This window comes from Acinonyx jubatus, chromosome B4 (assembly GCF_027475565.1).
Source record: "Acinonyx jubatus isolate Ajub_Pintada_27869175 chromosome B4, VMU_Ajub_asm_v1.0, whole genome shotgun sequence".
NCBI lineage: Eukaryota > Metazoa > Chordata > Mammalia > Carnivora > Felidae > Acinonyx > Acinonyx jubatus.
In genome coordinates, this window is record NC_069387.1 from 65,613,269 (window position 1) to 65,626,817 (window position 13,549).

The 13,549-nt window shown below is 34.1% G+C and overlaps 1 protein-coding gene across 13 annotated transcripts in view; it reads right to left on the reverse strand.

Moving 5' to 3' along the window:
* The window catches only part of KIF21A (kinesin family member 21A), a 148,760-nt gene that overhangs the window by 46,088 nt on the left and 89,123 nt on the right, over positions 1-13,549 (reverse strand). For 8 of the 13 annotated variants that reach the window (XM_027035894.2, XM_053226121.1, XM_027035892.2 and 5 more), the window contains exons 11-12: positions 8,419-8,622; positions 2,824-2,862 (exon numbers count right to left, since the gene is read on the reverse strand). In XM_027035894.2, coding sequence (XP_026891695.1) covers positions 2,824-2,862; positions 8,419-8,622 — 243 coding nt within the window. The remainder of the gene's footprint in view (positions 1-2,823; positions 2,863-8,418; positions 8,623-13,549) is intronic. The other 5 variants (XM_027035898.2, XM_053226123.1, XM_027035895.2 and 2 more) reach the window with 1 other exon arrangement.

Consider the following 13,549-nt stretch of genomic DNA (forward strand, 5'->3'; position numbering starts at 1 on the left):
CACTTTTCAGAGTTCTTAATTTATGTTTTTTTATGTGATTACTTCTTTAATTTCTATCTTCCCCACTAAACTGTGGGCCTTGTGAGGGCAGGGATCATCTCTGTTTGACTCAGCATTATGTCCCCCATACCCAAGGGATGCACATAATAAATGTGCAGTAAGTGTTTGTTAAATATATTAACCTCTATGACTCTACATGAGAACTTCTGTTTGTCACTTCTGTGTATCTCATGCACTAATTATGTTAGAGTCTGATGGCATAAACTGAAAGATGCATAAAGATACATAGAAGACAGCATGTCACTAGAGTGAGAAGGAACTACCAGTAAAAATTTCAATAAAACAATCTTAGCTGGAAAGAAATCAAGTAAACTATAACAGGTTCCATGAATGTTGTTAAATCATTTTGCTAGAGAAAAATGTTGATGATACGGAACGACTCTTACATCACTTGTATTATACTAGGACTGTTGATTTTCTATCATGCAGTTCCAACTGAAAATCTAGAAGGAAACTCCCTTTCATCCATCATCCCATTCAAAGGACAGTACCATGTACTCAGACTATACTTGAAGTTAAGGTTAAGGCCAGGACAGGAGAATGTGTTTGGAAAGACCTTTCTTATCAGCATTCCCCAGTCTCTCCCCTATGCAGCCTTCTTTACTCACCTGTAACTGTTGCAGCACATGATTTTTGTTATTGGTGGCCACTTCATTACATAAACTGCAACCCAAATTCTCTTTTACTCAGGTTTAGGCTTATAGCTAGATAACCACTTTATTCTAACCCTCCTATTTTCTCCAAGTCACTAGTGTCCAGCAAATGTTACTTTTCACTTATATTTAAAGTTAACTCATACATTATAAGCTATTCATACCAATTCTGATACACAAAGATCAGGAGTTATAACTTTACATTATTAATTTACCTTTATATACCACTTAAGGCTTAAGCTTTTAAAATATAAGTTGATGCTTTGTAATTATTGCACCACAAATATTCAAGTTTTCCTCAATAAAGTGAGACAAATTGATATCTAAGGTAACTATCTAACCAGCAATGAAAGATAAATTTAAGTTTGCATGTTACACAGAATCAGAATCTTGGAGTTGGAAGGAACACTAGTGATCATGTGGTTTAGTCTCTTTAACATTTGACAACAAATGTCAACATTTTTGTTGACAACCTAAAAAGCTGTGTTGTGGGGAAATTAATCCACTCAAGGGGACTAAAACCAGTGTCTTGACTGCAGGTCAGTATTCTAGAATCTTATGCTTCAAGTTCAGGGAAGTATCGGCATCACTGAGAAGCTTATTAGATAAGCAAAATCTCAGGCTCTAGTTCAGTTTTAACTGAATCAGAATCTTCATTTTATCAAACCAGCCAAGTGATTTGTATGTATATTCATGTTCGAAAAGCCCTATCCTAGAGCACAAAACTGCTCTGTTTTTGCTATCCTTTAAGGACGATATAAAACTTGGAAACAAACTTTACTCACTAAAGACACTTAAAGGACTTGAATATCTTAAGGCGGAAGACTCCTTCTATATACCTTAACCATGTATTTTATTTTGACCTTCTGAAAGAGAAGAAATCTCACATTTTTAATGCCATGATCTAATTCTAATGACAAATATAATGTTCTAAATATACTAATTAGTTGAGTTCTAGTACAACTTATAATTAGAGTTATATTCTCATTATTAAATACTTTAAATAAGTTATAGAATTATAGAATAAATTATAGGTATTGTTGAATACTATATAATATGTGGAATATAATTGTGGGATGTAAACTATTAAATAATTTCAATAAAATATAATTTTTAAGTTTTCATATTTAAAATAAGATATTACTATAACTGATGATTACATAGTAAAAGTTCTCAAACAGCTTATTTTAAGTAAGAGATGAAATTTCTAAACTGGTGCTTCTAAAATATTTAAATATTATTTTCTTAATCATTTTGATTATATAATCTGGAGGTTTATTCAGAAAAATCTATGAAGAGAAGTTATGATAAGTAAAATACTACTCGATCCTGGTTTAAATAACTATAATTCTGAATGACTAAAATGCAAATTTTTATTATATAAGAAGTTCAGAAATGTGCGTCTAAATTTTGCTCAAACTTAAATGAGAAAAGAAAATATCTCATTTTGACACTCACCTCAAATACATATTAAAAGCAAACTTGTTTTAATAATTCAACTTAAGAATGTCTTGGATAGCTTATCTGTAGTAATGCCATAGTTTCCTTTTGCTTTGTTGCCATTTAATGTTGTTTTCCAACAACAAATATTACAAATATTCATATATACAAATACATCTATATTTGTATATACAAATACATTTGTATATACAAATATTATACAAAATAAGAAAGAGGGAGAGAAAAATCCACCTGTGACTTAGCATGGGCTGCAACAAAATCTCAATTCCCACCCAATTAAAAGTTCCCAGTCTGCTCACAAGTTTCTGGAAGATATATTCTGAAAGTCAATGGTGAGTTTTGGGGGGCATCATTTTTAACCTAAAAAAGGTAAGTCATTAAGCACTATCATAATTAGGATAATTTATTCTGAAATCACATGAAATTGCCTGAATTTTAATCCATGTAACTTGTGAGGGTTTTATTCTTAAAAAGCTGTTTTTAAAAATACATTTGGTGTATTTGTCAATTTTATAAAATCATCATTAATTTTAGGAGCACCAAGCTAATCTAGTCTGAAACAATCTATAATTCTATAACACATTTCCTTGTGAATGGCAACTAAGTATTTAAATGACATTTTAATAAAAAACCTGGGAAATATTCCAACCTTCTTTCTTCTCGATTGCTTTCCTCAAGTTTCTGTAGCCTTCAAAATCACGAGGCACAGTATTGGAAGGCCAAGCCAATGAAGGACAAACCAGACAGTAAAAAGCGAAAGTGGTAAGAAGGTAAAAATGATACATGAGCTTGAAGACTTTAAAATAAATTTTAAAAGATATCATCAAAGGACAATACACAGTAAAAAGGCAATACATTTTGAATGAATAAAAAGTAAGTAGAAAAACAAGCAGCATTATATCTAAGAAGAATATATAGACTATCAGTTGAAGCTATTCAGCAATTAAATGCATAGTCTCAGTTTATATAACTTGGTAAGTATTGAGAGTGTTTGGATGCCATTGCTTTTTTAAATCTTTTTAAAATGGATCGATTTTCTCAGCTTCCCCCCAAAAGCCTACTTTCAATGATATCCTCTTCCTTTTAAATCTTCACAGAAGACTTTTTCATGGCATCATTAAAAGAACGTCAAAAAGTAATGCCTTTCTACCATAATATGAAAATACCATTAATGCTACATACTAGAAAACTACGTTTAAAACTTCTTTTCTATTTTTAATATACTACACATGAACATCACTAAATCTAAAAAAAATTTTCTATTTCAAAATTATATATGAAATGGTGTTACAGTCAAATGAATATGGTTGTTATGATGTCAGTGAAAACTGTAATTTTATTAAATGAAAATAAAATGTCATATCACTGTACTAATAATTAGAAACTATCAAAAGGACTAAGGCAAAGGTGGCAATAAAATGGGGAATGCAGTACTTTCCATTAGTAAGATTCTTTCTCAATCAGAAAAGTATAAGAAAAATTATAACTATGTACTTAGAACCTTTGAAATATAATTTAAACAATACCCAATACACAGAATTGGGGGTCTTTACTCAATGGAATGTACTGAATACCAATATTTGTCATATAAACAAAAAGATAGATGTGCTAGGCTCTGATTAAGCACATAGCAATCTTGATATAGCACACTTCTCACCAGAATTCCAAATATATTTTTCAGAATCATCAATATTTTTAAATGAAAAGACTGAGTCTTAAGTATAAATTATTTCATCAAGCCAGTTATTTTCATGTGCCTGCACCTGCGATTGGTTTTCACAATCAACTTATATACTGCTATTATAAGAAGAGACTAGCAATCTTTCTGGGAAAAAATTCTAGAGTGGTATTCAATAGGGATCAAAAGTTCCAGTATAATGGATAGAAAAAGGAAAATAAAGCCATCACCTAAGAAATCTATGTGTTTCTAGAGTTTCAACCTGACACCACTAAACACAAGGATAATGCAGTCTGATGAATTAGTAAAGTTTTTTTATAATTCAAGTCATTTAAAGCTAGATATCCAAAAACATGGGGAATAATGCCTAATCTAGTCTTATATTGATGAGAATGAGCCACTGTGGCTCAAAGGATATGGTTTCCTGGCAAAGAGCTTAAACTTCCTGTGTTTAATATGCAGAATTTTTGCTTACCTTACACAAGAGGACTGTATTAAAATGTATGGATGACATGAGCTAATAAGTAGATAAACTTCGGATGCCTTTTCAATTGTTACTTGGAAGAACATTGTGACAAATCGTTCAAAAGACAGTGGAGGGGCAGAAAAATAATAATCTGATATTTCTCCATAATTTAAAGGAGTTTTTACTTCATTTCATTCCATCACATGGAGAAGGGCTGTTTCTTCCATAAAGAGGAGAGAGAGGGGTACCTTGGTGGCTCTGTCGGTTAAGTGTCCGACTTCGGCTCAGGTCACAACCTCATGGTTTGAGGGTCGAGCCCCGTGTTGGGCTCTGTGCTGACAGCTCAGAGCCTGGAGCCTATTCAGATTTTGTGTCTCCCTCTCTCTCTGCTCCTCCTCTGCTCATGCTTTGTGTGTGTGTCTCTCTCTCAAAAATAAGTAAACATTTAAAAAAAGAGGAGAGAGAGAGAATGACAAACCTTGCCAACAATTTTAACTTTTATGTTACTGAAAAATAGGTAATACAGTCTCTTCAATTATTTACCTGATTTTGTTACACTCCCTTATCTATACATATGGATGATTCTATAGCTCAATACAAAATATGCACAGACAGGTAGAAGAATAAACCTTAAACCTCCAGATATTAGCTAGTTGTAGATTTGATAAAGACTTTGATGCAGAAGAAAGTTAAACTTTCATGTAAAACGGGACTTATGACATCCTCCTTGAACATAAATGCAGTTTCTGACATAAAAATAACCCAGCTACCACTCTTCCTACCAACACTTAACTTTTATTAGAGGCCCCATAGTCACTACAACCAAAAACTGACAAATAAAAAACACAGTAAATTAAAAGAAATGGAGCTTCTAAATAATTTGTGGCTTTAGTGGAGAGGAAAGAAAGCAGCTATGAGAATGAGGACAGCGTAGGAAATCTGAACCCATAAGTGAATCCCCAGATAGATCCTGGAAACTCTCAGCTAAAAGAGGGTAAAATCTTCCCTACATAACTCGATCTTTTTTTTTTTCCTTCATGAGGTTGCTGTCCAAAATCTCAGTACTTGAATTAATGGTTCCTCTTTCAAAATTACAAACATCCTTAAAGAGGCTTATTGGTTATAAGTCACTCCACTGGCACGGATGCCTTTAGTCAGATGGCTTTGCTACCAAATGTAAATTTAAGGGGAGGAGAGAAGGAAGTAGATAGGTTTGGAATTGGAAATAGTTCGTTTGGAGTGAAGTAGAATTACATGAGAGCTGACTGGAGCAAGGCAGGTAGCATAAGGACACAGGGGGTCAGCAGATGGAATAAAAAGGATGCTAAGGCACAAATTCACACTTTTCCTCCAAAGGTTGCCTACATCCATGAAAGGAGACAAAGTTTCTTTTCCATTTTTTTTCCTTTTCCTCTTCCCTTCTGAATTGTTCTTACCACACTACAACATGGGTAAAAATCACTTTATGTGAGTCATCATAACATTTTCTGAGAAAAATTAGTCCCAAATTCCAAAGAATCTTTTAAATGAACTTATTCTGTACGTAGGGTTGAGGCACAACCCAAATTTTACAATGCTCTCTCTGATGAACAAAATAAATATGAGGGATGTAAAACAACACAATCAGAATCAATATACCTACAGGAACTATTTTCTCCAAGGAATTCCTATAGAAGACTAAACACTAACTTCAGTAAAGCTGCAGTCATTCTAAATACTTCTGGAACTCTTTGTTTATTATTTGTTTGTTTCAACCTGTAGCAAACCCTTTAGCTAAAATGACAGCTTGCCTACATTTTAAAAATAGGAATTTACATTACGTGCAACCTAAAAGTTATTGGGATCTACAGCAAAGTTAACAATGATGAACGAAATGCTTTAATCAAGCTAAGTAAAACAGTATTCATTTTCATGTTTAAATCCACAACAAGGTTTGAATGGAGTGTGGTAAGAAAAACTATTAAATTTACTATATGGATATAAATATATATAAATATAAATGCATAAATTGGTTCTAAAGGCTTTCACACAGTTTATGATATGCAAGAAAATTTTTCCTTTCTAGGTTCATACTACATTATGTAGGTTTTAGTTCTACAAAGACACATTATAGCATGTATATGAAAATGCTTTATGAAGCCTTTTCTGAAGTATCGTATTATGAGTTACTAATTTGTTTTTCTCATTCTAAGCTATCACTCATCTTTCCCCCCACAGGTAATTAAGGCACTACCTCTAAATTTACTTTATCCAGTTTAATTTTTTTCCCCATCAAAAATTTTCTAATCTCATATCACTTTTTGTTAAAAAAATTACTTATTTTTTCACTTGGGTTCTTATGTTTAAATACATTTGTTCGATGAGGTCTTCTTAGCAATAATATCTGCTATTATTTTTATCATAATAATTACTACATCTACCATAATCACTGAAATTATCAATTTTTCAATTTGAAATAACAGCTGTTTAATTTTTTTATCTTAAAAGCAACAGGGACAAATCTTAATAATAAAATGTTTTTCTTCCAGTACTATAATCAAAATGCTTACTGCCCTGCACTGTCACAAAGATAACCTCTATCAGAAGTATTATTTTAGGATACCTATGATCACTATAAACTTGTCAAAAACAACCTAGGTTTCTATTGGGATCCCTATTTTTCATTATTCATACCAAACAGGTGATTATGGTAACATCTCTAAATTTACCTCAAAACAAAAGAGCAGAATCAGCTCATGACCTTCAGAAACAGACCTTGCTTATAGTTACTATTTATGAACACAAACCACCAAGACCTTTAAAAACAAATCAAACCATTTGATATTTTGACCAACTATAAAACTGAATTATACAAGAAAATAGTAAGTCATGAGCAAAAGCCCCATTTTCACTCAAGCAGTATGTTGGATCATATAATTCTGTGATCACGGTTTTGTTTTTAACAGCCTTGCATTAAAGCTAATCATTATGTATCTTAATGCTGCCATAATCAGTCATCCATGAAAAACACCTATTAAGACATTAGTATCTTAAGAATGCAAATTCAGTTGCAATGCCTCCTAACCATAAATGTGTAACTCCTTGTTTTCATTATTCAAATCATTCCTTTTTAACTCAAGGACACCACAGCAGAATTAATTTGAAAAATTTAAACCTCCAATTACTTCAGTCAACTGACTGTTCAAGGAAGAAATGCCTGGTTGCCTAAAAAATTTCTAAGTAGACTGAGCAAAGCAGTTTAAATGTCAATAATAATTCTACAAAGCAAGCCTCTTGTAACAAACCATTTGATAGCTGTGCCCACTTTTGAATATCTAGCCAAAAATGCTTAAAATTAATTTGACTGGCATATCCAAAATATGTTTAGCAGGTAATGTGACTGCACCACAGAATCAGTATGTAGACACATAAAGAATTTGTGACTATTTAACCACCCACACATTACAAGTGGTCAAATTTTTATTTTCCTCTTCTTTGCACCCAGTTGGTTCCAGAGGAAGATATTATCAGGATGCAAGGAAAAGAAAGCCTAGAACAGTGGTGAAAAGCTGAGTGACTCCTTGCTGAAAGATTCAAAAAGCCTAAAATAGCATAAATAACTTTGACATAATCAAATTAGAAGCCCTGCAGAAAATACTGAAGAGACCAAATGACATTAAATGACAGTCTGATGGATTAGTTTAGCCTTTAGTTAAACTAATCTAGACAGGAATCAGATTATATCCAGGAGACTACTTAATTGCATTAGAAAATGAGAAAGAAATGAAAACAGTGAGTTGTAATGGTAGAACAAGCTTTGCAGAAAAGATGAGTGGAATGCAAAAGCAGCTATTTCAAAAACAATAAAATAATTTCTAATAGAAATTTTACCTTGTCATAGTCTAAAAATCTACCATATTATTATAATTAAACTTATTTTTCTTACGTACAAGTAGAGATAAACAATTAAAAGTATATCATTGCAATTGTCAGCTAATTTAAATGGCATTTCTTTCATTAATATACTGTGAAACTATGTATACTCACTGTAATTGCAAATTAAGATATTCTGTAGAGTAAGAAAAACAGGGATTCATATAACAGTGATTTTATAACACTACCTTTTCTTCTTCCTCTTTTCTTTCCTTTTCAGCTTCTCTAAATCTTTCTTAGCTAGATCTATAATTTCAATGGTCTCTTTGTCTGAGGACAACACAGTAGGAGAGAAAGCTGATGATCCACTGAAATACGATGATCTCGCTGTGGCTCTTGTCAAGTTTTTTCGAAGGTTCTCATTCACTGCTTCACTTTCTAATAATTTTGCCCTAGTGAATAAAAACATTTAAACAAGAAACATTTCTTATTGTAGTAATAAAATTCATAGCATAAACTTTACCACCTGCACTGTTTCTAAGTGTATGGTTCTGCAGCACAGTAACTCACACTGTTGTGCCACCATGGCCACCATCCATCTCCCGAACTCTTTCAAACTCTTTCATCTTCTTCAACTACCCATTAAGCATTAACTCCTCATCTCCCTCTCCTCCCAGCCCCTCACAACCACCATTACACGTTCTGTCTCTACAAATCTGACTACTCTAGGAATTGATTGGGGAACATTTTAAATATGCTGTTTTGTATGCCAAAAAGTTTTCCAAAACGTATTTCAACATTGCTACAAGCTAGCATTTTTTAAAATAAATGTGCTCACAAACATTAATGATTAGGATTTTTTTAATTCCCTGAATAAGTAATTATAAATTGGAAATAACATTCTTAGTGCTCAGAAGTGCCAATGGTAATGAGATTAGTTGCATTCTGGCCAGTAGGCACTAGAGACCTTGCTTTGTCAACCCATCATTTAAACTTAAAATCTACAAGCGGCATGGTCCCCCTTCTTTCAGTTCCTCATTCATCATGCTATAATAGCATTTCCAAATCTTTGTAAGGAATACTTAGTCAAACTTGCCCCTAACTGGCTGAAAGACATCTGGCTCCTAAACATGGTGTGGGAAAAGATGGTATCTCCAAGGAAACCTGAGTTTGATAATTGAAAACATTCTTTTGTTTGTTCAAGCAGTTCTAACAATGACAGGAGAATAATGTATGTCCTGTCAGTAATATGCAAAAAAACACAGAATGATGAGATTCTAAAAGAGCTGGACTGTTGAAACAAAAAGGGATTCAGAGTCCACTAGACCAGTCCTTTATTTCTATTTCATTTAAACGATCAAGAATATAATTATCTACTTCAATATAATAGATTTCCAAGGTCAATTTGGCACAAGGGTGATTGACACAGGGCTGTAAGGAGAAAGTACTATTACTGTATCTGTGTCAAAACTATATTGCAAAGCACTTTTACCATATATTCAAGTATTTCAGAGAAATATGCTAGATTAATTTGCAGTTGTAAGCTCTATAAGACATAGTCAGCTCTGTGCTTTTTCACTGTCTACCAAAATTATTCATGACTGCTGAATTCAGCTATAAATACAGTGTACATACGTCAGTGAATATATATTTGAAATCAGTGTCTGGTGTCATATGTGAGCAGAATAACAATACAATATTTTAAAATGGTTAAGTTTCTGTGTACAAACTTCCAGGTTAAATGATCTCAAAGTTATTTTAAGGAAAATTCTGAATATGATGGTGTCATGTTTTTATTTAAGAGCATAACCTAACTATAAGAAGCCAGTTTAACTATAAAAACTCAAAGTCAAAATTTACACTTTTCTGTATTTTTAATATAGCCCAGGTACATAATAATGAATGTTAAGAATAAATGAAAATATAATAAGTTAGCTATCAATAATGTCCTGCCTTGTATCGGTTCATTCTTATAATAATCGGCCAAGTTCTTTTTTGTAATGATCTAAGGTTTGCATTAGTGGGCGTATACTCAATGCTTCTTCAATGCTTGTATTGATAAAAGCTGAACCCCTTAGGGACCAACTCCACAAAGCCCATGACACATTAGCAGAAGTTCCCTTGGGGCTTTTTTTTATAGCAACTCTCTCTTTCCTTCTCTTTGTCTTCCCACTCACCAACCCACCCTGCTGCCTGCATTTCATTTAATAGGAAACCAAGCAGTCAGTCATAAGGGGAAGTATACGGACCCCTTTAGGAAGGAGCAGACAGAGGGTTTGCATCTCAGCTCTGTAACTCACTTGATCATGGACTACTAGTCTTTAAAAGCCTCTACTCTTTCCTTAGTAAAATGGGAATGAAAGTAATACATTTCCCTACCAGAATGATAATGTATTTAATGAATAATAACTATTGTTGTCAAAAAGTTGGAAAAGATATAATTATCAAATAGTAGATTAGTTAAATAAATCGATTACAATGACAAAATAGTACCTCATGGAATCATGCAAAAATCATGTTAAAAAATTATTTAACAGCATTTAAAAATGTTCATAATATCTTGTCACATTTCAAAGAAAAGATAGCAAAGGAATATATCTACCCTGATGTCAATCTTGCTAAAGAATGCATTGAAAAAAACACTGAAGAGATATATCAAAATGTTAACATCAGATCTACCAGATGGTACCAATATGGATGACTTTTTTTTATACTTTCTTATCTTCTCAAAACTTTCTGCAAAAATTTTAAACCCCCCAAAACCAAGAATTAATTAATTAGTACCCATTATTATTTCACAACAACTAATGGGACATGTAAATTTATTAGAAGGAAATTAGTATTGTTTTACAACTAGAATAAAATTTAAAGTATAAAATATAAACATTCCCAAGTGGCAAAGCATCAACATAAATGCGCATTATGTTAAAGGAGTTGTGAATAAATGGCTTCTGAAGAAAAAGTTTTGAAAGAAATATGGATTAGAGTTGGAATTAGTAGAAAAAACACGGTATGAGAACTTGGACCATGTTAGACTGTGAAATCCTGTTCTTTCATTTGAGCCCTATGATAACTCCTGGAGACTAGCAAGTATTACTTTATTCTTAGAGATGAACAAATTAAAGCTCAGAGATGTTAGGTAACTTGCCTAAGGTCACACACTTATTAATAAATAGAAGCTTAAATATCAACCCAGGAAATCTCATTTAAATTCAAAGCTCATTTATGCTTATTCCATACATCCATTATTTTTAAATTGTAAATTGCAGTCTTGTAATTCTAGAAGACTACCCTCAGGAGTGGGATACACCTAATTAAAGAGCCATCAAAGAATTCTGGATAAGCACAACAAACTATTAACTTACACCAAGAAAGATTTGATCACTGTACTCAGAGCCTGAGAGTCATCTCTGTTTTCTAAATGGCTTAAAGAATGGTTTAAAAAAGGAAGATATTAGATGTTGTATTTAGCCACTGGATGGAGTAGAAATGATTCTGTTTTATAGGAAATAATGACACTAGTCAAGCCATTTGTCTTAAAGTGAAATCTAGGTTAGATATGTCCTTAGAAGAGAAGAAACCTGGGTGGCTCAGTTGATTAAGTACCTGCCTTTTGATTTCAGCTAAGGTCATGATCTCACAGTTTTGTGGGTTTGAGTCCCTCGTCAGGCCCTGTGCTGGCACCATGGAGCCTGTTAGGATTCTCTCTCTCTTTCTCTCTCTCTCTGCCCCTCCTCAACTTGTTCTGTCTCTGTCTCTCTCAAAATAAATAAATTTTAAAAACTTTAAAAAAAGAAGGACGAGAAGAAGAAACAGAGCACTAGAACCAGAGCTTAGAATTAGCCTTAACAGTTGACCAGTGCCAAAGAAATAAAAGAGATAAAGAGAAGCAACCTAGAAAGAGAAAGAGAATCTTCAAGAATTCAAAGAGATATCAGTTATGTCTCAAGGAATGGTAAAGACGGGGTCTACAGAGTGAGATCAGAAAAAGGGTTTTGGGAAATAGGCAAGAAAGAGCACTGCCAACACAGGATAGAAACTGTAAGTCCAGATTAGCTACTTACTAGACCTAGGACCCAATGCCCCAAAAGTCTCCACCAAAAAGGTAAACTTTAGAGATACATATTTACCAAATAAAAGTAACAGTTATTTGAGTAACTTTACAACCACATCAGATATCTTAGTTGTTTTCCCTTTTTTTTTAGAGAGAGAGAAAGAGAGAACGCAAGGGGAAAGGGGGAGAGGGGGAGAGAGGGAGAGGAAGAGAGGGGGAGAGAGAGAGAGGGAGGGAGGGAGGGAGGGGGAGAGGGGGAGAGAGGGAGAGGAAGAGAGGGGGAGAGAGAGAGAGGGAGGGAGGGAGGGAGGGAGGGGGAGAGAGAGAGGGAGAGGGAGAGGGAGAGGGAGAGGGAGAGGGAGAGAGAGAGAGAGAGAGAGAGAGAGAGAGAGAGAGAGAGAGAGAATCTTAAGCAGGCTCCACGCTCAGTTCAGAGCCTGACACAGGGCTCGATCCCACAACCCCGGAATCATGACCCAAGCCAAAATCAAGAGTCAGATGTTCAGTCAACTGAGTCACACAGGCACCTCTGTTTTCACTTCTTTAAAACACTTAAGGGATTCAGTGTGCCTTGTGGCAGCAGAAACAATGGAAACAGCACTTGTTTCTGACAATCTCTAAAACAGCTCAAAGGAAAGAGAAAGAACACACGAATACAAGATGGGACAGTGTTAGGGTGTCTGTGAAAGATGATATCCACTTGGTCTGGTCACTTGGTTATTTTCTGTAAGTGGGTAGCAGAAATGAGATCTGAGCTCCTTAGATGCTCTCCATGGAGCTTTACTTCAAGAGAAAGTAGCTCAGCCATCACAGCGGACCATGGAACCTGAAAATATTATAGAAATGAGTTGTGTCCCTGACCTGCTTTCTGACCTGTAGTACCCAAGTCTGAATTCAGTGGTCTTCTCCACATTCCCATACCAGGCATGGGTGTTCTTTTCACTAATTTCTGTCATTCCATTTACTATTTATGTAAGTCGCCCCACCTAGACTGTAAACTCCTTGTTAATGTCATAGTTGCTCAGTCCATGGCATGGTGCCTCACATACAGTGAGCATTTGTACTATGTTGTATAAACTGAGTGTTGGAGGAGCCTCTGTGTGTACCAGAGAGGCAGGAAAATTGGTCAGGATTCAATAAGTCACACACAAAGAACAGCTGGAGAAGTAGAAAAGAACAAGAATAATAACAGATTTAAAAAATTAGAAATGACTTATTTATGCTGACCATTCCCAAATGGCAGGGAAAGAGGCACAGGGAGTGAAAGCACCAAAGGTAACCTCACAGATATGAGTTATGCCCATCCTGTGTGTCAGGTTGGGTAA